This window comes from Balaenoptera acutorostrata, chromosome 5 (assembly GCF_949987535.1).
Source record: "Balaenoptera acutorostrata chromosome 5, mBalAcu1.1, whole genome shotgun sequence".
Taxonomy (NCBI): domain Eukaryota; kingdom Metazoa; phylum Chordata; class Mammalia; order Artiodactyla; family Balaenopteridae; genus Balaenoptera; species Balaenoptera acutorostrata.
In genome coordinates, this window is record NC_080068.1 from 22536940 (window position 1) to 22561797 (window position 24858).

General features: G+C 38.8%; 1 protein-coding gene across 2 annotated transcripts in view; it reads left to right on the forward strand.

The window, feature by feature from the left end:
• Window positions 1-24858, forward strand: part of NFKB1 (nuclear factor kappa B subunit 1) — a 124206-nt gene that overhangs the window by 20034 nt on the left and 79314 nt on the right. The window contains exons 2-5 of one of the 2 annotated variants that reach the window (XM_057546739.1): window positions 3091-3136; window positions 7208-7283; window positions 11484-11524; window positions 15582-15680. In XM_057546739.1, coding sequence (XP_057402722.1) covers window positions 3098-3136; window positions 7208-7283; window positions 11484-11524; window positions 15582-15680 — 255 coding nt within the window. In that variant the 5' untranslated portion in view covers window positions 3091-3097. The remainder of the gene's footprint in view (window positions 1-3090; window positions 3137-7207; window positions 7284-11483; window positions 11525-15581; window positions 15681-24858) is intronic. The other variant, XM_057546740.1, reaches the window with a different exon arrangement.

Sequence of the window (24858 nt, forward strand, 5' to 3'; positions counted from 1 at the left end):
CAACATTATGCCTTTCATGTGAGAAATACAAACAATTCACTCAGGGAGATAGTTTAGTTATTGCTAGCTAGCTGTATTTTCTGTTTCCCTTTCCATGGTGTGAAAATTTTTCTGGAAGCCTCACTGTTGGGGGAGAGAGATGCAGAGCTTAGGCCCATCTTCTCACCAGTCAACCCAGTGTCTCCCTTTCTGTTTCAAGGTCCTTCCTCAAAAGCACAGAACTGTGTGCAAAGGGAAAGTGAGGGGAAGGGCTGGGGGAGCAAGGGGGCAGTAGAGGCTTGCCCTGGTCTTTCCTAATCCTTCAGTTCCAAAGGCTTAGTTGGTATTTCAAAATTTTGAAATAAAACCTGCTCTTACAATTAATGCAAATATTACTGTGATTCATCCTTTCCAAGTAATTCTTGGTTTCGTTTGACGTTTTATTTTTAAGTCATGAATTAACATTGACATCACTCTCAGCGTACTGTTACCTCAGCTCTTCACAGTGAACTGTCTTACAAAAACTGTAGAAGTTCAGATTTTAACCGTCACCCAGTATCTCTTGGGCTGCTGTTAGGCTTTTAAAACTATGATCTTTTGGCGCTCATTCGTGCATAAGTCATGGGGAGGATATTGGAGGGAGGACTGTATTTAATTTGGTGTTTTGTCCTGTGCTTATGATTTAGAGATCTTCATTGAGATTTGCTGCACAGTGGTGATCATGATAATAACCCTGCATCAGTTCTAATAAAGTAGATTTAGTTTAGTCTTTAAAATTAGGGTCAGGGCCACCTTACATTAAATCAAAGGTCAGGAAACCATCCCCAGGTTTAAATATATACATAAAATCAGTGTAATAGAGGTTCTGAACAGGTTCTGTCAGTTTAACAAGTCAGCAGTCTCCCTTTGCCTTTAAAGACTGTGGGCTAAGATTGAGAGGATTCAAATGATCAACCCACATTAAAGGCAAAAAAAAAAAAAAATGGTCTTAATATTTTTCTTGGAAGCTTGGGCTTCTGTATTGTTCTAAGAATAAGAACTTTTCACATGGAATGTTGTAACTGGTGTTAACACTGTATTTCAGTGTAACACTATTTACTGGTATCCTTCATATAAGTGAAAATTATGCTAATGATTCTTTAATATGGATATATACTTAAGTCCGTATAAAAATCCAAGTTTACAGAAAGAGTTATGATTTAGGAGATTTTTTCTTTGAATAAGTATTTATTAGCTAACATATTCCGAGCACAACAAAATTCTATTCCTTTCAAAGGTCCAGCCCCTATCAGGGTCTCTGATTTGCAGATGAGGAAACAGAGGCCACAGTGGGTTAGTTATATATCCAAAGTCACACGCCCAGCAGTGGAAGAACTCTTGAATTTCTAATGATTTAATTCTTCTTCACTAAAAGGTCTGTTTTCCTTTTTTTTTAGCTGTTTGTCTTAACTACAGCTGTTTGTAAATCTTCAATCAATAGTTTCTTGTCTTAGACGAATATTTTCTTGCAAATCTGCATGGCGTTCTTGTTCTGTAGAACTCAGAGCCACTCTTTTCCCTTTTGTTGAAATTCAGCACTACTCTGCATTCCACTAGGAACCCTCCGATGCTCTCTCTTTCCCTCCTCCCCAGTCACAGAGGGCACTAGCGGGAGAGGATTTCATTGGAAACTGGAATCCTCTTTGGAGGACTTTGGAATGTTAAATGATACATTCATTAGAGTGAGGGCTAAACTGTTTTAACAAAGAGACCCAACAATACACCCGGTTAAAGAACACAGTCGTTGATTTCTTTCTCACATCACCATCCGTCTTAGCTGCCATTCATCATCATGTAAGTGCCAGGTCTTCTCCATGCCTAGGTTTTAATCCAGTGGGACAGAGAAGAAACAAAAACACGGAGGAAGGATGTCAAGGGCCTTAAGCCCAGACCTGGAAATGGCACACAATAAGTAGTTCTGACATTGCACTGGCAAGCATTTCTTCAAATGACCATCCCTAACTCCACAGGAGTGTGGGTGGGGTATACTCTGGCTGAGTGTGTTTCCAGCTACAACTCTATTACTGTGGAAAAGGAGAGAACCGATTTTGGTGGGCAGCTAACACTTTGGGACAGGCCCAGTCTCAAGTGCCGTTGAATGCTTTATAGACTTCATGAGAAAAAAAGAAAGAGAGAAAAATTGGCTTCAGATCTTTCAGCTCTGTTTTTTTTCTTTATCTTCTAATTTTTCAGGCAATATGTCTAAACTTTGATCTAAGTAAATTTAACTAAAATTGTCCTATACATATTTAAAATAATGATAAGGACATTTCTTAAGTAAATCCAAAATGGTATGGGATTTTAGATACTATTTTTATCTGGTCATGTGTCTCTTAATTTTTGTCAAGGCCTCTGGGTAACAGAAGATTGCTAGGGCCTGTGATGTTTTAATATCTGGCTGGGGTTGAGTAAATCTGAGACTGTAGGCTTGATAGTAAGGGCTCTTATTTTTGTGCCGTTTGCTTGCATGTTTAATGTTACAGTGTTTCTGGACCACTCTGACAGAGGAAGTGGCCTGCAGCAGCGGAGTGCTCTAGGGGACAGAGCACAGCACACTGCAGCCGTCCTACCGTGTGCTATGCAAAGCACTGATCAGGCCCTCTCACAGCAAAATGATCCCCTCTGAGCTTCTCAACTCAAGTGGCATGTAGAAAGTGGGGAGATAGTTCTAGGACTACCACAGAATTCATGAAGGGTTGGAAAATAACCTACACAAAGAGCTAAGTGAATCTTTGAAGTCTCGATGGTGACAAAAAGAAATGGCCTCTAAGGAATCTAGTGGCATGATTTTTATACAGAGGATGAAGACTAGTTGTACCAAACTCCAGGACACTACTGTGAGGTTGACATAAGTGTTGTGGGTTATATGTAAGTGGTAATTCCTTGATTATGCAATATTTCTACTGTTAGATTTAGATTCCAAAGAGGAACTACACCATATCCTCCTCCTAAGGGCTTTAAAAAACGGTTACATTTGGTCTTACTGGAATAATACAGTTTACTCCTGCATAGCGGAATTTTTAAGGTTCCTTCCAGTTTTACAGTTCGGTTTTGTATTCTTTTGATGTACAGCTCCAGAATGGCAGAAGACGACCCATATTTGGGAGGGCATGAACAAGTAAGTATTTTAATAATCTCACTAATAATTTTTTGTAAATGTATTCATATTTTAAAATATACAGAGGCAACAACAGTAACTATCAGGAAAACTCTAAAAGTGGTAAAAATTTCTTTTAAATTGTTTTTCCTGTCCCCCTATGTAAGGTCTGAGAGGATATGTCATGTAAAACGAGTAACTTAAACCCTGCTGTCACACATATTGTTGTGTAAAAGTTGTATATGCTTCAGGTCAAATGATAACTACTGTATTAGTTTCTTAGGGCTGCTGTAACAAATTACAACAAACTGGGTAGCTTAAAACAACAGAGATATGTTCTCTCTCAGTTCTGGAGCCTAGAAGTCCAAAATCAAGGTGATGACAGGGTTAGTTACTTCTGGAAGATCTGAAGGAGAACCTCTTCTGTGGTTCTCCCCTGGCTTCTGGTGGTTACTGGCAGTCCTTGGCATTCCTTGGCATTCCTTGGCTTGTAGCTGCTTGGCTTGTAGCTGCGTCACTCCAGCACGTTGGCCTTCTTCCCTTTGTCTCCTCTGTGTTTCTGTATCCAAACCTCCTGTATTCTCTTGTAAAAGTACCAGGCATTGGATTGAGGGCCCATTCTTCAGTATGACCTCATCTTAACTTGATTACATCTGCAAAGACCCTATTTTTAAGTAAAGTCACATTCAGAGGTATTAGGAGTTAGGACTTGAACATATCATTTTGGGGGAGAAGACAAAGTATTTATTGAACACCCATCTAATAAGGCAGATTGGTGTAGTAAAAAGGACTTAGAATTCAAAGATCTTAACCAAGTGCTGGCTGCCCTTAAAACTTGAGGAATTACTTAGCACCCCCCTCCCCTCTTCACTCACAGGGATCTTTAAAAGACTTAATGGGCAATGAATGTGCTTTGGGAATATAAAACTGTTCATTATAATTATATTTGCAATTATAAAGGGATACCAGTGTCCTTTTTTTTTTCTCCTAACTTTGTACTTGAAAATTTTCAATTTCAAACCTATAGAAATAATGGCTAGTCCAACAAATCTTTGTTGGTTGTTAATATTTTGCCCTATACATATATATGTATATTTATATATATATAGAGAGAAATAGATTTATTTATATAATGTATATATATTTAATGAACCATTTGCAAGCAATTTTCAGACGCTAGGGTAATTAAATATTGGTATTTAAAATATAGATATTTATTCATTCATGAGCTGTTTATTGAGGCATTACTATGTACCAGAACATTGGCTAAGGAGGGGTACAAAAATGTGACACATTTCAGGCAGCTGCCATTCTAATAGGAGGGACAGAGACATGAATAGTTTCCATGTGGTGATAAACGCTGTAGTAGTAGTCTGCACACTATGGGACAGAAATGTTGAGGAGGGTCACTCCGTGCTGCCTGGGAAGAAGAGTAGGGTTATGCAGACTTACCAAAAGAAGTCTATGTAAGCTGAGATTTGAAAGATGTAATTTGCTAGGTCAGACAAAGAGAGGGAACACTAGGTACCCCCGGACACCCTGGTCCACATTTTGTAATCATTTCACACTTAAACTTTAGCCGCCTAAAAAATGTATTTCCCAAATTTATGCATGCAAAGAATCAGAAACCAAAAGTGAAATATTGGTTTGGCCAAAAAGTTCATTCGGGTTTTTCGTACCATCTTACGGAAAACCCAAACCAACCTTTTGGCCAACCCAATACTTTTAAAGGGATTTAGTATTACTTCTTTAAATAAAATAGACTTACATAGCATTCATTACTCTTGATAATGTTCTGATTGGTTTAGAAAGAAGGAGTATGCATTGCTTTTCACATTAAGATACTTCTTTTGAATTTTATTGTACAAATGATGGTATAGGATAAACCTAAGAGCATTTTCTTTGATTACAGCATGAAAAACATTTGGCTACTCATATTATAAAAAACCTGTGTTTTACCTTTCGCTTTTAATATGCTATCTCTAACAATTAAAGGCAGACTCTAACCAGCATTAGGATTGGTCAGCTTAGTTTTAAACCATGTTTTCCTGTCTATACGCAGGAAATCCTATCAGCAAGAGATGGTCCTTTATGCCACACAAGAGTAAAACCTGCTGAAAACATTCATTTCGAAAGCTTTTCTTATGTGGGCATTTTTGTGATCATCAGCAACAGAGGTTGGGCATGTTCTGATATTTCCATTTTTGAAGGGAGAGGTCCTTGAAGTTTATTTGTTTCCTTGTCTCAAGATTAATGGTATATATTTCCTGAAATGTGCATGTCCTCAGTGTTCTAATGTATTCTGGAATTTACTCCCCACTGCTGACCTAATGCACAGTGCAAGCTGCAGCACACAACACAGCTTCCCTCTTCTTGTCTGAAGTGGGGCACGTGTCTCTCCTAAGATCAGAGTTTTGGCCCTCTAACCACTCGTTTTAGCCGCCTGCAGGACCATAGGAAAGATTTTTTTCTGCTAGGTCATCTTTTCTGCTCTGAGACTGATGAATTCTCTCTGTAAGGTGGGGCCCATTTTTATAATAACATGTTTTTTCATTCCTTTATTTCCTTTTTAGCAAATGGTGAATAGTGTAGATGAACTTCACTCTGAAGCATTGAAGTGGAGTACATTTATTGTTCCTCAATTGAAAATTTGCATACCTCACAACTGGATCTGAAGCCTTCTTTATTTAAACACTGCATTTCTTAGTCTTGATTTAACTAGGCATACAGATTCTTAGGTACCCAAGAATGTCCAATAATATGCTAGTAAAGAAAAGAAGTAAAATATTTGTGTTTTTTAAAAAAATGTCAGCTCCAGCATATTTACTAACTAGCGTATCATAAAAAAATGAAACATGTTTGGTTTCTGTGCTGTCCACAGACATTTCACAGATGACTTATTTAGGTTGAAATAAATACCAAACTCAGAAATATGAATTTTAAATCCTGAGTGAACTAAGTGGGAAGAAAATGTTTCTCTTGGGATAAGTAATTATTAGTAACTTATTGTTAGATTATAATTCAATCAAAATATATTGTTTGCCCACTGTATTAGTTTTCTCGTGCTACTGTAACAAATTACCACAAGTTTAGTAGCTTAAAAAATACAAATTTATTCTCTTACAGTCTGGAGGTCAGAAGTCTATAATCAAGGTGTTGGTAGGGCTGCATTCCTTCCGAAAGCTTTCCTTACCTTTTTGAACTTCTAGAGGCTGTTTGCATTTCTTGGCTTGCTACTACCCCTTCCATCATTCCAGCTTTCTGCTTCCATTGTTGCCTCTCCTACAGTTCACTTTGATCTCCTGCATCCCTCCTATAGGGCCCACCTGGATAATTCAGGATAATCTCCCCATCTCTATATTCTTACCCTAATAACATGTGCGAAATCCCTTTTGCTATATGAGATAGCATTCACAGATTCTGGGGATTGGGATGTGGATGACCGTGGAGGAGCCATTATTCAGCCTGCCACACCCCCTAAATTCCAGGTATTTTGTGTCGTGCTAGGTAAATAAAGGTGGAAGAAAAAAAGCGAGGGAGCTCAGTGCTCAGTTATTTGCTCTTTGGACTAAGTTGTATTTTCAGTTTTTCTGTAAGTTGTTCTAGGGCTGCTGCCTAATTCTTTCAGGCCTTGAAGCTGGATGGCTAGAGTAGAGGAGGGATTTATTTACCATCATAAAAGAAATACAGATTTCTAAGATTATCTTCTCATGCTTATATTTCTAAGGGAGTATAAGCTTTAAATCATAAATTCAACAAATATTTAAGCATCCACTCTGATAAATGTACACTGGGTCCTACAGATATACCAGTAAGCAAGCTACACCATGTCCTTACCTCTGTGGACTTTACAGCTGGGTCATTCTTCTGAAATCCCTTTGTCACATAGCCCCCTGTAAAGTTCCATACATATGAGAACTTAGCTAGGTCTCCTGAGTGTATTTCTTAAATTCTGATTTGAAGTGTTTTCAGGTTTTTGGTTTTGGCTTTAGTTTTTGTTCCTATAGTTAAGTTTTAGGTGTTTCAAGTTCAAATTTTTAATACAATGTTGGAAAAATCATGACTGAAATATTTAAATTTTCCTTTTTATAGATGTTTCATTTGGATCCTTTGAATCATACAATATTTAATCCAGAATTATTTCAACCAGAGATGCCACTGCCAACAGGTAAGAAAATTCCTCATCTCTGTTGCCCTGTCATTTTGCTTTGGTTTTTTTTAAATTCAAGATTTTCTGTACATTCTTTTAGAAAGTCAGTGAGGTACCTGGAAAGGAAATGGTGATTTATGTTTTAAAAACCTATCTTTTGGGACTTCCCTGGTGGCTCAGTGGTTAAGAATCTGCCTGCCAGTGCAGGGGACACGGGTTCGATCCCTGGTCTGGGAAGATCCCACATGCTGCGGAGCACCTAAGCCTGTGCCACGACTACTGAGCCTGCGTTCTGGAGCCCGTGAGCCACAACTACTGAGCCCGTGTGCCACAACTACTGAAGCCCACGTGCCTAGAGCCCGTGCTCCACAACAAGAGAAGTCACCAAAATGAGAAGCCCTTGCACCACAACAAAGAGCAGCCCTCGCTTGCTGCAACTAGAGAAAGCCTGCGTGTAGCAACAAAGACCCAACGCAGCCAAAAATAAAAATAATATAAATAAAAAATAAATGTATTAAAAAAAACCCAATCTTTCAGTATACTTTTTTGGACTATGTTTGCACAAGCATGTTTGACTCCAGTTACCCATTGTATGACTGACAATTGTTGCTGATATCTGCTAGCACATCTCAAAAGGAATTTCTTTACTCCATGTAGGATTTTTCCTTTCACCCAATCTTGTTATCTCTGATGTCTTTATAACTTCTGTTTCCTTTGTCCCAGGCACACATGAGGCAGTCTCAACTCCTCAGATCTATTCCAAAAACACTTTTTAGTACCTATTGTGTGCCAGCCAGTATACCAGACACTGGGAACATAAATTGTACAAAAATCATAAAAGTCATCTCAGTAGAAAAATCACCTTTTTAAAAAGCTTTTTGCTTTATGTTCTGACCAGTTGGATAAACTCATGAGAATCATCCTTCCTCCTAACATGACTCTTAATTATCCCCATCAACAAATTGTTTAATCTCATATGGGCGATTAAAAAAAATCAACTTAGTCTCTGTTTTTATTTATTGATTTTTACGTAAGCTTGTTGTGATAGCTCTTTTTATGTGCTCCTCACGTCACCAGGGGACTCAACAGATGTTCACAAGCTATGTGAGTCAATTTTGGAAGTTGTATGTAACAGAGTTTTGTAATCACTGAAGTGGGCGTCAGCTATTCTGTTTACCATGGATTTGCTTGTCCTCAGTGGGAGACTTTATCCAATTTGTATCATCGTCATTTAAAATTAGTGTTGTTACTCTGGCACTTTTCATTTTTTAGATCAGATGTTTTTCTGCATTTTTATATCTGTTATTTCTAGAAGTTCATGGGAAGGGAAAAAAATAAATCTGCTGTACCTTCACCTTCATTAGCTTCACTAAGTGTGCTGCTGAGCCCTTTCTCTCTTTACCCCACAAAACATATTTTGTAGGCTACTGTACCTGAGATCTCCTCAAGTGCTGTCCAATATAAGCTCTAGGTCAGCCTCTCGTGAACAAGTAAATGTCTTGGTAGCTTCTGTGTTTCCTGTGAACTTCTTATTCTGAGGATCAAAGTCTTTTTCTTGGTACTGATACTTTATTGAAAACATGAAAGGTTCTGCCCTCAGGAAGCATATACATTTCCATTTAATTAATGCCTTGTAGATGCCAAACAATATCCTGATGCAAATGCTTTCTTAATGTTTTTATTTCATCAAGTTTATGGAGATAGAAATAAGATTATCAAAAGAACTATCTCAGTAAATATTCTATAGTCAGAGCTTCATGTTGTAGGAATTATTTAGCCCATAACATTAGAAAAACTTTCATAATTATACCTCAAAATCATATTTTCCAGTTATTACCTGATCATTTTTATTGTCACATACTTTCCCTCTGCATTACGGTGGCATAGTTCAGTTTTTATAAACCAAGATGTATGGATGTTTTATTCACATTTTAAAGGGATAGAGAGGTAATATAAACCAGAATTAATTTGTAATATTCATGTAGACTGTTTTATCTTTTATATTTCTTGAAATCTAAAACCATTAGTAGTTTTGCTACTTGTTGAAAACTCTATGGGATATGGCATGACTGCTAGGTCTGTAACATTATGCTGTAGGATGTCAGTTCATGGCATAGAAATGCGGCCAAAGAAAATTGGCATTAAAACAAATATATGCATATCAAATCTAATTTTCTAGTTGATTTAATGTTTGAGTGTGTTCCCTGAAACCGAAAAAGCCCCATTTCACTAATAAAATTCCCAAACCTTAAAATTTCACATATTTAAAGGAAATTAAATCATACAGCAAAAATAATAGCAAAACTTCAAGTATTTTTAGAAGAGTTAATAAGAAGTGAGAGACTTGAAGTTTGATGTAAATGTGTTCCAACTCCTGTATATTTTCCATGACATCCAAATGTTGCCTTCTTTTTTTTAACTGAAGTATTGTCGATTTACAGTGTTGTGTTAATTTCTGCTGTACAGCAAAGTGATTCAGTTACACATATGTATACATTTTTTTATATTCTTTTCCATTATGGTTTATCACAGGATATTGAATATAGTTCCCTGTGCTATACAGTAGGACCTTGCTGTCAAATGTTGCTTTCTTAAAGACTTCTCTTCTTCATAAGTTCATTTAGCTTTCTAGAGAAAATGTTAATGAATAGATTTATTATACTGTTGTACAGGCTTTATATTAGCAGTGTGAAAATATTTCCTTTTCTAATCAGTTTTATCTCCTTATCAGAAATGAAATTCTAGCCATTTTTTTGAATTTTAAAATTCTAACAGTTTCTTTTCTAAAAGTAGTTAAATACATCCAGGAATTAATTTCATACAGACAAGAGAAGATAATTTACCTTAATTATACTACATTGGTCAGTCCCTACCCTTTTTTCTTTTCTTGTGTATGTTTCAGTTCAAATTCAGTCATTTTTCAACTGACTTCCTTGTAAATTTCTTGAATAATAGCAGGAAATAATTATACCTTAGTTTCCTACAGTTTTCTAGCCTTATCCTGACTGATCATAATACTGAAAAGGTAAAAATAAATCCTCTCTCAAGTTAAAGTTTATTTTTAATTTCAACCTGAAAGTTTAGCTTTCTTAATAAATATACTTATCTAAAATAAGTCTTGAACTTCTGGCCTAGAGACAGTGAAGGTTGAAATGGACACCAAAGCATTCTAGAATTTTTTTAGTACCATTTTAATTTACATTCAAACAGTGAGAAACACCATGAGGCTTTATGTATTGCAGAGCTACGGATTATTATACTGTTGACATAAAAACCAGCTGGGAAGCTTAGGGACTTTTCTCATATTGAACAAATTTGTATTTATACCGTCAGAGGTTCTGATTTTCCTTTGAGTTTCCATAGTCAGGTATAGTCAGGCTATGGATTAAGCTTCTAGTATTCTTTGTTTTTATAACAATTAATTGGTATGCACCTATCTAAATTATTTTCAGAATTTTATAAAATGCTTGTTTTAGAACAGAGTTTATATGAGAGCACAGTATTCAAAAGTTGTATACAAACATCAGAAGCTATGAGTTAATAAGAAGAATCTACCATGTCTGACAGACCAAATTAAATTTGGGAGGGAGGAGGAACAAGCTAGCCAGTTAAGGAATGAGGGCAGTACTTATGGATTCGAGTATTGGAAAGGAACCAAAAACTTAGTGTAAGGAAAAGCAGATAGCCTGAAATCATTATCTGTGTGTTTCACATGTAGGCACGAGCTCAGTCTCCTGTAATTTCACATTAAGCACATTCTCTTTGAAGAATGGAAATCAGTGTCTAATGATATGACGGCAAAAGAAAATTTCATAGTGCCCAGGAAGTGGTTGCTGCTTTTAATTGGTATTTGTGTCATTTAAAAAATGCTTTGTTAGTGGACATGATTGTGAAGGCTATTGACGCCTTAATCCTTGCCAGACATCATGCCTTTTGTTGGGTTGTGCAATGCGCCATCACCATTCAACAAGACGTTTATATAGTGTGGTTCTCTCTAACGGTGTAAAACTGTTGTTAAAATAAGGATAAATTTAATATTCAAACAAGGAAGATATATTATATCCTTGTGGAATTTTAGCTAAAACATTTATTTGAAGCCTATATTTAAAAACATAATTTCAGTTTTTTTACTTCTTTTATATGTATATATTTTTCTTTTTACCAAATTTGAGAAGCCTCACAGTTTCTTTTGGTTTCTGTTTGTTGTTTTGTTTTTAGCAGATGGCCCATACCTTCAAATATTAGAGCAACCTAAACAGGTAAGAAGATGAAAGGGGTGGGACTTTCTCTTTAATTGTTAGATCCATAAGTCTAATATTAATATCTCAAGCACCAAATAAAATAATAAACGAATTTTACAAAGGAAGTACCTTATCTAGAAGATCAACAACCTGACAAATTATGTGACAACTTTATTCATCCACTTTACATTTCTCTTAGTCATTCTTCACACTGTCCTGAGCCTCAGTATGTAGTTCTATAAAACTTAGAGATCCTTGATATCCCACGATCTCCACTAACTTTGCTTACCAGCCACTCCTAGGAGAGACATAGGTTATCTACACTCATTTTCATTTATAAGGGAATACACATGCATGCAGTTCACGTACGCTGAGTTACGTCCATCAACATGTCCCTGCACATGCAGTACTTCTTAGCCTTCCTCCTTCCTTCGGAGCTCCAGCCTTCTCTGTTCTGTCTTTGAAACATGGAGCCTAAGATACTAAAGATATCAGTAGGGTGTAGAGAAAGTATTAGAATGGACAGTTGAGTTCTCTTCTCTCTGGTGTTAGCTTTGGACTCAGTCTCTTTGGAGTCAGGAGAGGAGCATTTTATTTTATCAGGCTCTTCCTCTTACTACTAGATTCTATAGAGGATACCTGGGAATTGAAGTGGCCTCCTCACCATGCCCCCATGGGTAAATATTTATTAGAAATTGTATGGGACCAGTGCTATCAAAGAGGAGGGAAGAGACTCCCTAATATTTGCCTGTATGAGATTTCAGTCATTGAGGGATGGAAATAATGGTATAGTCTTCTGCAAAATGAGGACCAAGTCAGTAAATCTCCAAATGGATGTGCTTATTATCACATCTGTGTGAGACTGAGGATGAGTGTACCGGCTGTCTTGCAGTTATATCATCCAGTACCTTTCCTAAATGTTTTTAGTAGCTCAGGCAAGCAAGTGTAACACTTTTGCATTGTGTAACACTTAACAAATGCTAACTAGGTCAAGAACTTAAAGCATCCGTTGTGGTTACTCTAATCGTGGCCTTATATATGTATTTGGATTTTGGTCAAGATATAAAGGATGTAAATATCTTAACTATGACCGAATAGACTATCCTTAGGAGGTTGAACTTGGGTTAACATTTTTGGTGCAGGGACAGGAATGCCATGTGAGACTTGAGGCTGTTGTTTTAGTCGCTTGCAGGTAGCACACCCTGACCCCGCAGGCTGCTGACATGACTTTGTTTTACCTCCGTGTCCAATTCCATAGTGGTGAGTTCCCACAGGAGGCCACCGACTCTCTCAAAGACCCTCCCAGTGGAAGGTTGTCCCTTAACATTCTAGGCAGTGGTCTGGCCTCCTGGAAAATTTTCTGAGTAGTCTATGAAACTGAGAAATCAACTAAACTTTATTTGCATGCTAGGTATAATGTGTTTTTCACATATCCATTTTCATAAGCATAGCACTACAGTAAGAATTTTTAAATGCAGTTTCTTACTGTGGGTCCAGTAGTCATAAGGAAAAATTGATACTTATGATTTATTTGAAGGGTGGGTTACATAGGTCCAAAATTCAAAATTTAATTCGCTGTTTGTGGATGTGTAAAAGCTTATCTGAGTAAATCAGTGTGTTTGCTTACCAAACTGATAATATTGTGATGTCTGACTCCAGTGAAAGTAAGAAGATTGTATTTAAGTCAGACTTTCTGACCGGATGGTTATAGCCTTGCCTTTGAGGTTGATGACTCATTTTAAGCAAGTGGAGTTACTGAGATGAATGGCTGTGGACTGGTAAACCTTTAATCTCAAAAATTTAGAATCTGAAATGCATCCAGACTATGCATTTGAAGACATCCTAGCTTCCTTAAAAAAAAAAAAAAAAAAAGTAATAAATTTCTATCCTCAGGTTAGAAATTCCTTTGCATGGAAGTTTAGATACTTTTATCCAACCATGAATAATGTCTATTGTTTTTTAAATGATAAGCAAGCTATTAAGACATGTCTTTTTACTCATATTCTATTTGAAACCACTCCCAGTAAGATATAAAAGTATATGTATAAGTACTTATTTTTCCAACTGTCCCTGAAGGAATTTTGTGATTAAAGATAATGAATTAATTTATTAAGTTTTAAAAATAAAATCTAGAAAAATGTTCTTTTGTCTTTGGGGTCTCTGCCACAGTTTTCCCCAGCTCTGACAGAGATGAGTCACAGCACAGACTACTAATCTTTAGCGTATCCAGTTCTGTTGCATATTATTAAGTGCTAATTATCTAATATTATTTAAAAACTGAACTTGTATTTAAATTGATTACCCGTCAGGTAAATCCCTATTTTATGGCTAGCCAATTCTGGAGGCTGTTACACACGCTGTTGCTTTTTCATGCTTTTAGAAATTTCACTTAATTATTAAAAATAAGTCAACAGCCTTTGTCTATAAAAGGTATAGGTCTGAATTTGTAACTTTTTTTTTAGTTTGAATTTTGTGAGAAGCAAAACAGAGGATAATTGCCTCCAAATGACTATCCTCAAAAAGCTTCCCAGGTGTTTAGGTTTGGGATCTCCTGAGGAGCCATTTGCAAGAGCTGTTTTAGGTGCCACTTTGATGAGTTGATCATACACCCCAGACTCATGTGTGACTTGAAGCAGTTTCCCCGACTAAGGAATTTACCTCAGGCCTTATTCGTCCCATGCAATATGCTTTAGAGTGATCCTCTTTGGAAATTAGAAAATTCTCACAGAATTTAGAAACAATTTCAGGTGCTTTCATTAGTTCAGGGTTCCTGGACCTCTCAGACTGCTTTTCAAGACCCTATGAGGCATAGTGAAATGCAGTGCAATCTAAGGAGGGCAGAAATTTTGCATTGGTCCGTGAGCTCAAAGCTGTCAAAACCTTCGTGTTTGCTGGGCTCCACTGTCCAGTGTGCAAGGGAGAAAGCCCTCACCACCAAGTAGTGGGTGTTCAGAGCTTCTGATGCCTAGGGATCCAGTACTGTTTATATGAAGTCAGCCCCACAATAACATAAATGAAAGGTGAGGATGTCCCTTAAAGTGTATTAACATATTCTTTTCACTAAAGGGTGAATTTGAAAACAGGAAAAACATCCGGTCAAGTGACTGTGTAATTATAAACTACTAACACTACCACAAATTGTTTGACATCATTATAAAGTTGAGTCTTTCAGGGAAAATGTTGAAAGCTCCCTTAATATGATGATGAGAGCCATTCTCGTAAGTGCTCTTGTTTTATTCTTTGTGTACAAATATGCACAGTTATAATTGTTAGCTTTGTAAATCATAATATGTTAGAACTGGAATAGACCTTGAGTATGGTCTAGTCTAACCTTATTTGTATAGATAAAAAAACAGAGAACTTAGGTGTTTATCAGCCCACATAGTAAAGGCTTCTAGCTAATTCTTAATCGATTTACTATGCCTGTAAAATTCTTGAGTTAATATATAAAGGGACTGTCTAGTTTTGGATTTATTCAAGTCAGTTAACATGTCCAGCTGGAGCTGATAATAGCGATAATCTTAAATCAAAACTCTTCTCTTCTGAGCTGTTGAGAGTTGCTGACCAGATGTGAGGTCTAGCGTAGGGTGTGTTCTACAACGCTGATGCGATATATTTAACAAGACATTTCTCTGTGCCCTCCTGGACCAGCTGTCATCGGAGTCGATAAAGGAATTCCTTCAAGTAAGAGTCAGAGAAGCTTAACTTTGAGTCATATGGCCAGTTTCAGAGCTTGGCAGCCGCAATTCGAGATGAGGAAGCTCTGATGCAAACAAGCCGTAGCGCGTTGAGTCCAGGGCTTAAACTCTGCAGCAGGTCACCGTCCGCAGAGCACAGCAGGAGAGGCTCCGCAGGGCCAGGGGCCTGGCTTCTAAGCTGCAGCTCAGGGCACAAATACCAGTTCCCATCAGTGTTGCTAATAAGGTTATGGGAAAAGTGGTTCTCATCGACAGTCCTTCACAGTTTATGTTTTTCCTTTAATACACCAAGCATTTAAAATTTGTATCACTTTGTCCCTGTTGTAATTTTTAGTAAGTATCTCTCAAACTTGTTCACCTTGTGTTTACCTTTGCAGAGAGGATTTCGTTTCCGTTATGTGTGTGAAGGCCCCTCCCATGGAGGACTCCCTGGTGCATCTAGCGAAAAGAACAAGAAGTCCTATCCTCAGGTCAAAGTAAGTTCGTGGTATCTTTCCATGTGAATTCTGGAAGATTTGATGTCCTAGGAGCAAAGGAAAGGAACCCTTTAAATATAACTACCATTTGCCTGTGTGCCTAAGCTGAAGTGTTCACGTGATTATTATAATATTTAAATAGAAATGTGTCTCTTAGCAATAGAGGTGACAGATTTTAAAACTCTGTTAATATTTCCATTTAGTACAAATTGTCTCAACATTAACTAACAGAACTTTTATTATTTCTTGATAATCTTCAAGGGTTTTTTAGTTGTATACTTCCTAAAACTTTGATAAGTCTTTGAGAGAGTGCTTGATTTCAGCTCTTTGGAGTTCTAGTGAAAAACAAAACGCAGTTGAAAAACAAAACTGCAGCTCATGAATTCAGATCCAGACTCTGTTACTAGCTGTGTGCCTTTGACTGGGTTATCCAACACTACTAAACCTCAGTACCTGAATGTGCAAAATGCAGACATGTTAATGGTCTCTACTTCATAAAGTCTCCTAGAGATTGAATGAGAAAATGTATGTAAGTGGTCCACAGAGAGCCTGGCAGTACCACAGGGCCTGAGCAACTGCGCGTCCGCGTGTGGTGGTCCTTGGAATGTAGTACTTCATGACATGCTGTGGTGGGCTTGGCCGAGCCTTTTCTATACCTTCCGGTTCTTTTTTCTCTCTTTTTATTTAATTGGGAATATCTTCCACTGAGGTAATTTGAGTTTTTTATTTTCATAATGTGATGTCTTGTTTCATAGACTGATTGCTAACAGTTTTGCAGATAAACCAGTCCATAATTGCAATTTCATAATTTATAAACATTTTCATTTGTTAAGTGACTCAAGGCTTTGGCAAAGGTTATCAACTCAGTTCCCACTAAGGTGTGAGTGCCCCTTAGGGTATAACGTTCTTTTGGCCTCAGTCTTCTTATTGGTTTGTTGTTGTGAATAGGTGAAGGGCAACAAGACAGACCTCCAGTAAAATCGTGATGTCAAGGAAATTGGCCTTTGGTTTTCAGCCTTGCATTTTATTCCCTCCCTCTCCTCATATCCCACTGCTAGGTCCAGCCCTTTTCTGTTTTCTTATCCCTGATCTAAAACAAAATCCTGTGATTCTTTACCTCTTGAGAATATTATGTAGTATTGGTCCTGCCAATTGTATTAGCATTTTAAGTCTCCTGTCGAGCTCTCCTGTGGAATGAAAGATGTTTTTCCTGTTCAGGGTCATTAGGCAGGGTAAATATGATGTGTTTAGCCACAGTCTTATGGTCTCAAGTCCTTTAGAATCTGAATGAGGAAAGAGGAGCAGCAATAAAACAAGGGAATTAGCATTTATTAAGCACCAAAGATTTGCGAAGTGCTTTACATACATTATCTCTTCTATCCTCAAAACAACCCTGGTAGGTAAAAAGTGTAAAACCTGTGAGGAAACTGCGGTTCTTAGAGAGGAGCCTTGCTGTCCTCAAAGGACCCGTGGCTCATTATCCTACAGCAGGCTCTTGCTCATTGAACGTGTGCATTTGGGGTGCTGGGAGCTGGGACCCAGGGGACAGGACACGGGAGGACAACGGTGAGATAAGGCGCAGAGAATTACAACTCTGGACAACATGGGAGAGGAGCTCAGGGGTAAAGGGTACTCAGATGTTAGGGAGTCAGATCCAGCACTTATCTTCTTAACACCTGTGTCTGTGTGTCCTATATATAAATATTGTATGTGTCTATATGTGTGTACTTGTAATAAGGATAATTGAAAGACACATGTTATCTGCATTGACACTGATTATAATTACTGAAGAATTAGCATTAAAAGTAAAACTGGGAGTTTTTTTCTAGACTGTCTCTGTACAAAAAAATATAAATGACAGTATTTTCAAGAACTGCTTACTCCTATTGCTCCAGTCTTTTGTGGCTAAGTGACAGTTCTTGATACTAAAAAATACATGCCATTAGCTTTGTTATAAATTTGTTACCTAATAAAAAAACTATATATCCATTTATGCTCAGTCTTCATACATCCTTCTCACGTAGTGGTTGCTGCCTCACATTTACAGAACAGTCTAGAAATAAAACAACCTAATGGACATTAGATGTTCTTCTCAAATCATAGTTTCTGTATCAAGGAGTTTAATACTTAGTGGGAAATCTAGATATATAAACAACTAATAATAAAGGAAGTCAGAATATAAATGTGTAAGATTAGTTGTTATTGAACTTCAGCTACAGCTTCACTATTTCACCCAATTATATTTTTATTCACGAATTCAACATATATTTATAAAGCATTTAATCCAGTTGTAAGAAAATGAAGAATAGTTTAGAGAGTCTATTACAAACTGTCATTGTTCTCTTAGCCTGTCATCATTCACTCAGAGATTAAGTGACTCTGCTCTTTGTAATAGTTAAAGGAAGTAATTTTATTTATCTTTGAAGCTCTTAATCAGAGGGATGGGGAGGAGGGAAAGAGTCAATCAGGAGGTAGTTTTTCCAGAGCTCTTCCAGTATCACTTTTAATATATAGTCTTTTTCACAAAGGATAGTTGAGGGTGACCTTTTGGTTTACAAATGGATTTTTAAGTCTCTCTTGCCGGTGAAAAATCCTTGCACTACTGGGATAAACCCCATTTAATCATGGTGTATGATCCTTTTTATTTGTTGTTGGATTCTGTTTGCCAGTATTTTGCTGAGGAAGGAATTGCTCTCAGTGTGTATCTTTATCTGGAGGATCTTCACAGCTGTACATGTCTGTGGCAGTAGTTCAGTAAGCACCCGCTACTTGTGAGGCTGCAAGACAAGCGGTGGGACAGACACCACTGGCCAGGGGTTTGGGTGAGAAAACTTCACGCTTTGCAGGGTTTTCCAGTTCATCGTAGGATATTCAGCAGCATCCCTAACTCACACCCACAGATGCAGTAACATCCTTACAGTCGTGACAACCAAAATGTGTCTCCAGACATTCCCATATGTCCTGGGGCGGGGGAGCAAAAGCACCCTGCTCGAGAGCCACTGATCTAGGTGCAGTGTCTAATCAACCTTAACCTTTCTCTTTTGCGTACTTCTCTGCTATATAAAGCTGTAGTGCGTAGGTTATATAGAATTGCCTGAGTATATTATTTTGCAAACGTGTGTACTTTTCCTGATTATTAGATACTTATTTTCGAGTTGATGATCATGGCGACTCTATAACTTCTTATAGAATCTCTGAGTTATTGTACCTGGATATTAAGGAGAAAGATAGAAAAGAGAAGAAAAAAGATATCCTAAACATTCCATATTCTGTGATAACTGCATACCTAAAAGTTAACATAGGAGTTCTGTTGGTTCTCCGTTATAAACTGTTACAGAAGAGAAAGTGAAAGTGGAGATGGATTCAGTCAAGGCTGTAAACCTGCACAGCCCCTGGGCATGAGCAACAGAGGCATCTATGGAGTGGTCGTCGTCGTGCCCCCTTACAGGAGACAGAGGTGTAACAGCCAGTGCCCCACGCCCTCGCCGAATGCCATCTCCACGGGAACTTCAGAGGGAGAGCATTTACATCTACTGGAAGGAAATGATATTTCTGAGATTTACGTGTGCTCCCTATTTATTAAAGTACATTTGTTCAGGCTTAAGAGTAAAATGTTCCAGGCTCCGTCTTTTCCTCACCTGCAGCCTCTTACCCTCCTCTCCCTCCTCCGGCCTCACTCTTTCTCTTCTCATCATGCCTCTGGGAGGGCGCACCACGCCCCGGAGCGGCCCCTGGAAGGCTAGTGGTTCAGCATGCGCTCGGTCACACACAGGCGGCAGCAAAGTGTTGAGGGCCAGCCCCAGAGCTGTAGGCGCTGGCTGTGATTTGGGGGCTGCAGACCTCTAGCTGGGCTTTATAGAGCTTGTAAACATATAACCCTGCTTGGGTTTCTCTCTTGCTGACTGTCCAAATATGATACCTCAAGTTAAATCATTTTAAAACCAACTCTGAGAGCCTACCCCAGTTCTCCTTTTGCTACTGGAATTTTGTCCTGTGCTTAATACCCTATTTCTGATAAGCTGGATGTAGGCTAGGCTTAGACACACTCTTACAATATTGAGATTATTTCTAGAATTAGGACTATTGAACCATCTGGTGTTCTGCATGTTTCTTTCATGTCAAAGAATCCATTAGCTTTCACGGGTCTTGCCGTGGAAGTCTTCACATTCTTTTTAAAAAATTGTTTTAATTATAAAATATTTCATGTGTACGGGACATTTAAAAATTGATGTAAAGAACACCATATACCACCATCTGATTTGACAGGTACAGTCACCCCTCGGTATCCTGGGGGATTGTTTCTGGGATCCCCGCAGATACCAAAATTCATGGATGCTCAAGTCCCTTGTATAAAATGGGGCAGTCTTTGCATATAACCTTTGCACAATCCTTCTGTATACTTTAAATCATCTCCAGATTACTTTTAACACCTAGTACAATGTAAATGCCATATAAATAGTTGCTGGTGCGCAGCAAATTTAAGTTTTACTTTCTGGAACTTTCTGGAATTAAAAAAATATATTTTCCTTCTGTGGTTGGTTGAATCACAGATGTGGAACCTGAGGATACAGAGGGCCAACTGTATCAGCATTTTACCATATTTGCTTCTGATCTCTTTCTAAAATAAAAGATACAACTAAAGCCCCACCCATTGTTCACTTTCTTCTTCTTCTTCATAGGTAGACCACTGCTCTGAATTTTCAATCTCTGATATATTTAATATTTTTACTATACAAGTACGATTCCATGAATACTGGCATTTTCAAGAAAATTAATTTTTACTGGTTTCAACTCAGATTTTCTATTATACATGATGGCTTTTTTTCAGGGCAAATAAGAGTTAAAATTGGGCTAAAACACTTGAAGGTGAGTGTTCACTTTGATTCTATTGATTCCTCTTTATCATCTAGATACAATTTCTTCATTCCTAATGTGGAGTTTATTCTGACTCCTACAGGAAAAAATAATAATATTCAAAAATCTAGGGAAAGTAAATATGCAGCCTAACTCTTACATCTTGCCCTTTTTAAAGAAAAGCTTTCCTGTTGTTCAGCATTTAAGAATCTATTATACTGTCCTACAAAGTTTCCCTTGAAAGTTTCCTCAGTTCTAATTTCATCATGGATCTCCTAATGGGAGAGGCTGGCAGAAAAGCACAAGTACCTTCCTCGAGGCGAAGCTTGTCCCTGCCTGTTTTTGACTCAGTAAGGAGTGCCAGGGAAGGCTCATTTCCCTCTTTCCCGAAAGTTAATCATGAGATTTTTATATTAGTCAAACTACCTTCCTCTTCACAGAGGTGGAAAGGTGCCCAAGAGGAACAGCCCCATGCGGCTTCAGAAACCCTCACCGATTCTCTTCCAGAGCGGCCAGAAAGCACGTATCCTCAGCTGCTGTGACATCCTCCCGCATGGCCCGCTCCGTGCCAACCAGAAAGCTGTCAGTGACCTTGACTCTAAAGTACAAATAGCTGACCAGTTGGTATTCTTATTTTCTCTTTAGTTATAAATACCAAATGCAATGGGCTACAACTTGAAACACAGCTGATGGTAGTGTAACTATTTTTAATCAGATGTTTTCCGAAAGCTGATTCTCACATATGTTTTCTTTCCTTAGTGTTTTATATTGAACAGAAGGTATGTGTTGAAATGTTTGGGTCAACAACAGCTTTTTTATTGTCCCTACCCCCCACAGTTGGGTTGTTTTTTTTCTTTCTTAAGTCTCCACTCTAGGTGCCTCTCACTTAAAAATCCTAAATGTTAAGTTTCTGTCAAGGTCAAATAAAGACTGGCTGATCTGCTGTGGCATTTAGGGATATCACATGTCCTTGTGTAATCTCCCTTTCCTTTGTATGGACTTGTCTGGTTTGGGAGGTTTGCCATTTTAAGGATCTAGTTATAATAGTAGTTTTGAATAATTTAATCTGACTCAATTACTAAAAACGGGGAAGAAGATCACCAATAATCAATTAGGCATGCACATGAAACCTACTTCATAGCATTTTTTAAAATTTTTATCAATACCCCTAAGCTGTTCACAATTTGCGTATGTTAAAAAGGGAAAATAACCACATCCCCTAAATCCAGAGCTCTGCGCTATATTGAAGAGAAGGGCTTTGTAACCTGGATCCCTTTTACCGGTTTCAGAGGGATTTTGGACTTCTAAATTTATATGCAGAATTTTATGTGTATGTATATACATATTTCTGGGGGGATAAGTATAACTTTTTATCGGATTTTCAAAGGGAAGGACTCAAACATGGTTAAGAACCAGTGCTGCAGAGTACATGTCACTTTAGCTTTCTAACAGCAGCTGATTTTAAAAACTGCTAATAAAAAGCAGCTAATAAAAAAAGATATATAAAATGTCTTAAAATTTTTTTTTTATTTTTGTAATTTTTAATTTTATATTTCCATTTTTCCATTTTTTTTAAAATATTTATTTATTTAATTAATTAATTTATTTATGGCTGTGTTGGGTCTTCGTTTCTGTGCGAGGGCTTTCTGTAGCTGCGGCAAGTGGGGGCCACTCTTCATCGCGGTGCGCGGGCTTCTCACTATCGCGGCCTCTCTTGTTGCGGAGCACAGGCTCCAGACGCGCAGGCTCAGCATTTGTGGCTCACGGGCCTAGTCGCTCCGCGGCATGTGGGATCTTCCCAAACCAGGGCTCGAACCCGTGTCCCCTGCATTGGCAGGCAGATTCTCAACCACTGCACCACCAGGGAAGCCCCTTTCCATTTTTTTAAAATCCATTTTCAGTGAGTTGAAATAATTAAGATTGCTCAACACAAGGCCCAGGAAAACCTCCCTTCACTTGGGTTGTAGGGTGGAAAGGTGGGGAGACTTAGTATCAACAGCCCAAAAAGGCAAATAGGCTTCACTGCATTTTCTTCCTTGCTCTTCCATAGGGATGCTGATTAAATATGAAGTTAACCATTAGTAGTTGAAGCCAAAAGAGAGAAAATGTATTTAACATATATTCATTGGGTACTATGTGTCAGGTCCTGCTCTCTTGGCAAGCAGACAAAACTCCTTTCCATGTGTAACCGCAATCTAGACTTCTAGGTATTTTTCTTTCACGTAGCTCAGAAGTTTTCCATTTGGCCCCTCGAACAAAATATTACCTTGTAGAATGTTTTTAAAAGCAGCCCTCTAAATTTACTGTATGTATTCATAGTCTGCATTATGAACTAGAGAAAGCTACTCATTAGAGGAGACGTCTAGCATGGATCATAGCTGTGAAATGTAACCCTTAGAAATTATGAGGAGAACCATAGGCTTCTTGAATTTACAGATTGTCTGAATTTTAAGCTTCATTTTTGTTCATCCTGGCTTGGCGACCTTCCTCTGTTGGCTATTCCCATTTTTCTTCCATCTGTTTTTCCTTAAATACATGATTGTTCCTGGTACTATTATTTAATCAGAAGCAAATCTCTGATGGCTTCTTCTAACCCCAGTGGTCTCAGTTTGAAGATTATATAGCCTTTCCTCATTCCATTCAGGAATTTGGGTCTCATAAAGTCACATACTGGTTATTCTTCTTGATCAGGTAAGAATATACAGGAGAACTGATTTCAGACGCATGCAGCAGCGAGCGGTAGCTGGAAGCAAGATCTTAGTTCCCGGACCGGAAGTCCTGACCACTAGACCGCAGGGGCCGGTGGCTAGGGCCTGGATCCCTACTTCTTGCCTGCCTTGTCAGGAAGGAATTCAGGCGAGGAGGCAGAAGGTAAAGAGAAAAGTAAAAAGTTTGTTGGGAAAACAAAGTACATGCAGAAAGACGCACGGGCGAACTCAGAGAGAGAGTCACGCCTTTGGGAAGTTTAAATTCTTTATAAAGGGGCAGTTTTCTGGGTCTTTGTCTTCCTTCTGGCCGATCATCTTGTTTTGTCCCCCCCTGGCTAAATTGTCTCGGGACCCTCCCCTTAGGTGCCCACGCACCTCTCAGCCAAGATGGATCCCGACGTGAAGGCATCTGGGAGAAGCAAGAGTCACCATGGCCTGGAGTTGTCCCCTGACTTTTGACCCCCAAGGAGCCTTTTTTTTTTAAATTTTTACACTTTATTTATTTATTTATTTTTGGCTGTGTTGGGTCTTCGTTTCTGTGCAAGGGCTTTCTCTAGTTGTGGCAAGTGGGGGTCACTCTTCATTGTGGTGCGCGGGCCTCTCACTATCGTGGCCTCTCTTGTTGCGGAGCACAGGCTCCAGACGCGCAGGCTCAGCAGTTGTGGCTCACGGGCCTAGTTGCTCCGCGGCATGTGGGATCTTTCCAGACCAGGGCTCGAACCCGTGCCCCCTGCATTAGCAGGCAGACTCCCAACCACTGCGCCACCAGGGAAGCCCCCCCAAGGAGCCTTTCTGCACATGTGTAGTGTCTCCCTTGCCCCAAGGAGGGGGGAAGCAGAGATCCCCTGATCCTTTACTCAAACAAGGTTTTGCCCCTCTCTGTTCCTGCCATGACTGTTGTCTTAAGGTGTCCACAGAAGACAAAGCCTGGCTATTTACCCTGTCTCTGTCATTGCTTCCATTTCGGAGACCAAACAGGAGGCTGACTGTAAGTGCCTAACCTGGAGCCCACCTACCTCTTGTCTCAGGAAATGCAAACAGGAGGCTAGTTGTAAGTGTCTGGCCTGAAGCCCACTTTTTTCCTGCCTCAGTAGTACGGCCTCCAAAGGTGTAACACCTCCTCCACAGACAAGCTGTTTTTCCACTTGTCAGCAGATCTAGAGCCAAGGCTGTAAACTACCCTGCAGTCTCAATCTCCTCCGCCCACCCTCCAGGTGGATTCGAGACCAGAATCCTCTAGTCTCCATTCACCCCTCTGAACTGTCGTGAGGGTGGGCTGGGAGGTGCAAGCAGACTTCCCCAGACGATGCCTCTCGCCTTTAGGTCCCCATCCACCCGGCAGAACGGTTATAAGGACGGCTTGCTGTGCTTATGTATATCATCTCACTTAGTCATCGCAGCCCGCTGAAATAGGTTCTGTGGTCCTCATTTGATAAATGAGGAAACCGAAGTCCAGAGAAGTTAAGAAGCTTACCCCGGGTCTCGCAGTCTTTCAGGGATGGAGCCCAAGATTTCAGTTCAGGCAGTGTGATTTAAGAGTGCACACTCTTAACCACCATGGGATACTGTTAATTATTGTAACGTTAAGGGTCTGTCTCTACTTTGGGGGTTCTTTA